A 2,306-nucleotide genomic window follows, 5' to 3' on the forward strand; every position below is an offset into this window, starting at 1 on the left:
CCCATTGGGAATCGAATATTCAGACACAATTATTAGATTTGGGGTTTGGAAGGTTAAAGGAAGGCAGATGTAGAAGAATTAAGCAACATGCTTAACAGGTAGAAAATCTGTAGGTCATCCAGGACTATTAACCATGCAGCTATTCTGTTTGTAAGCGGATACAAATAAATTCACTCTACTATGGCCTGTTTAGTCTCCAGAGCATTGAATTAAAAAAAACCATGCTGAATTTTAGTTCACTGTGGCAAGTTTGCTGACGATCTCATTTTTTCTGATGGAAAATTCCTTATTTCTTTGGCCAAGCTCACCTGCCCGCCAGCTGCAGCATCGCTGCATTGACTTGCTGCTTCGCGGCCAGCAGTACCTAAACAAGTCTCTCCAGAGCAGGACCAGGTACCTCAGAACTCCGGGGTGTAGCGGGGCGTAGCCTCAGTGTCACACCTGTCCCTGCCCACCAGCTCCGTGCCCGGGGACATCCTCACACAGGTTACTTCCCCGAGCTGCTGCTGCCAGCCCTCAGGCTGTCACAGCACCTTCTCCTTCCCAGCCTGCAGTTTCCTAACGCGCTCTATCTTTCGCCATAAATCAGTTTCTAAAAAAAAAGACACCGAACCTGTAGTGGTAAAACTGTTAACCGTCTCCTCTGCCCTTTCCATGGAAAAAACCACTTGAACATCACAAGGTGTTTGACAGTTCCCCAACAGTCCCCAGAGTGTTTAGTCAGGTGTTTCTGTCACTAGCTTCCCCAGGTCTTGTCACCCCAGAGCTGCCTTGCAGCAGTTCAGCCTCCACCGCTGGTTTGTACCTTGCCTTGCACGCCGTTATCTGTGCCAGAGACCAGAGACTGATTTCACACAAATGGGACTAGCCTCCGCTACTTGCCTTCCTCGCCACTAATAGCTGCTTTTGTAATTACGTGATGTGGAGTCAAGTGACTTGGGAATTCACATTTGTGTTGCAACGGGATAAAAGTGCATTCAGATCATTACCACCAGATGTCCTGGCTCCTCATTTGCGGTGGGGAAAAGAATAAGTTCATCAAGTCTGTGGTCTTCGATCCCATTTGCGTACGCGAGCTGCCCCCTGACTCTTTCAGCCTTGCTAGCGTAACGCAGCAAACGCCCCGTGTGGGGCCAGGTACATCCATCATCTCCGCCTGCGGGCAGAGAATACACAGGAGAGGGAACTCGGCTTGGCTGTTTAACGCGCTGGCCAGCCTCCGTGATGGGAAGTACCAAGGCGCTGCATCCCACCAGACACAGCGAAAGCTGGGAGGCAGGTTGGGGCTTGAATTGACAGCTGTGGCAGCTTACTGTGTCAGGGCACCTGCGTGGAGTAAGGTAAGATATTCACTCTCACAGACAGGACCTCTCTCCTTGTACTCTGCTCTGTAATTCTTCAGGACCATAGTTTCATGATCCACTCATTTACTCATAAATCAATATATATTACGATTAATATTAAAAATTGGAATATATATTACGATATATATTACAAGAATGGGATGGTCTACAGAAGGAACTTCTAATTCAGTTACTTCAACTGTCTTTCTTGGGATTGACCCAGCTACTTCAACTTTTAAAATCTTTCCATATTTTTCCTGTTGTCCATAGACAAGGCCTCTTTCTGACATAATCTTACAAGCACTGGTCCTGCTTGTGCTGCAGGTGACAGCAGGATCATGGATCGCAGTGGCAGCAGGATCAGTGCTCTCAAAGTCAATGCACCATTCATACGAGTAAGAACTGCAAGACCAGAATAAGAATTACTGGTCTCAGAGCATCCCGAGATACTCTCTAAAGGCCCTACAAGGGGTTAATACGTTGTTAGCAGAGGAGGGGAAGCACGTTTAGAGTGTATGTATGCATGACAGGCAGTTGGGAACACAATGGATGTCATACATGGCCACAAGCCATGTTTCTAAACAACCTATTGACCTCTTCGGCAACTAATTAAAATGCATTAGAATATATATTAATCATTCATTAACCCTTTATAAAGTATAAATGAGCCCTGGTAAGAAGCAGGACTGAATTACTAATACCACGCTGTCAGATCCCAGGTCAAATTCAGATCTGCCACGAGCAGGTGCTGCTCCCCCGCCATCCCCTGCGCCGGCCTTCGTTGCAGCAGCGCCTTTCGAGCTGACGAGCAAGGGGTGGGTGGGCAGCCCTCCCTGGGAAGGCGGCGGGCTGAGGGGGTCTCTGCTGCACACCAGTTCCCCGCAGCTCCCGCCGGTGCTGGGGGAGAATTAGGCGAAAGGTCAAGCAGCATTTTTCAGGGTGGAGGGATGTGGCAGCGCTAGT

General features: G+C 48.5%; 1 protein-coding gene across 1 annotated transcript in view; it reads right to left on the reverse strand.

Moving 5' to 3' along the window:
- Positions 1-989: 989 nt before the first annotated feature.
- Positions 990-2,306, reverse strand: part of KBTBD12 (kelch repeat and BTB (POZ) domain containing 12) — a gene marked incomplete at its 3' end in the record, with an annotated part of 25,185 nt that continues 23,868 nt past the window's right edge. Inside the window, exons 5-7 of the mRNA XM_010139412.1 lie at positions 2,045-2,240; positions 1,642-1,745; positions 990-1,156 (exon numbers count right to left, since the gene is read on the reverse strand). Of these exons, the coding sequence (XP_010137714.1) occupies positions 990-1,156; positions 1,642-1,745; positions 2,045-2,240 (467 nt within the window). The remainder of the gene's footprint in view (positions 1,157-1,641; positions 1,746-2,044; positions 2,241-2,306) is intronic.

The sequence above is a fragment of the Buceros rhinoceros genome, unplaced genomic scaffold (assembly GCF_000710305.1).
Source record: "Buceros rhinoceros silvestris isolate BGI_N320 unplaced genomic scaffold, ASM71030v1 scaffold19577, whole genome shotgun sequence".
Taxonomy (NCBI): Eukaryota; Metazoa; Chordata; class Aves; order Bucerotiformes; family Bucerotidae; genus Buceros; species Buceros rhinoceros.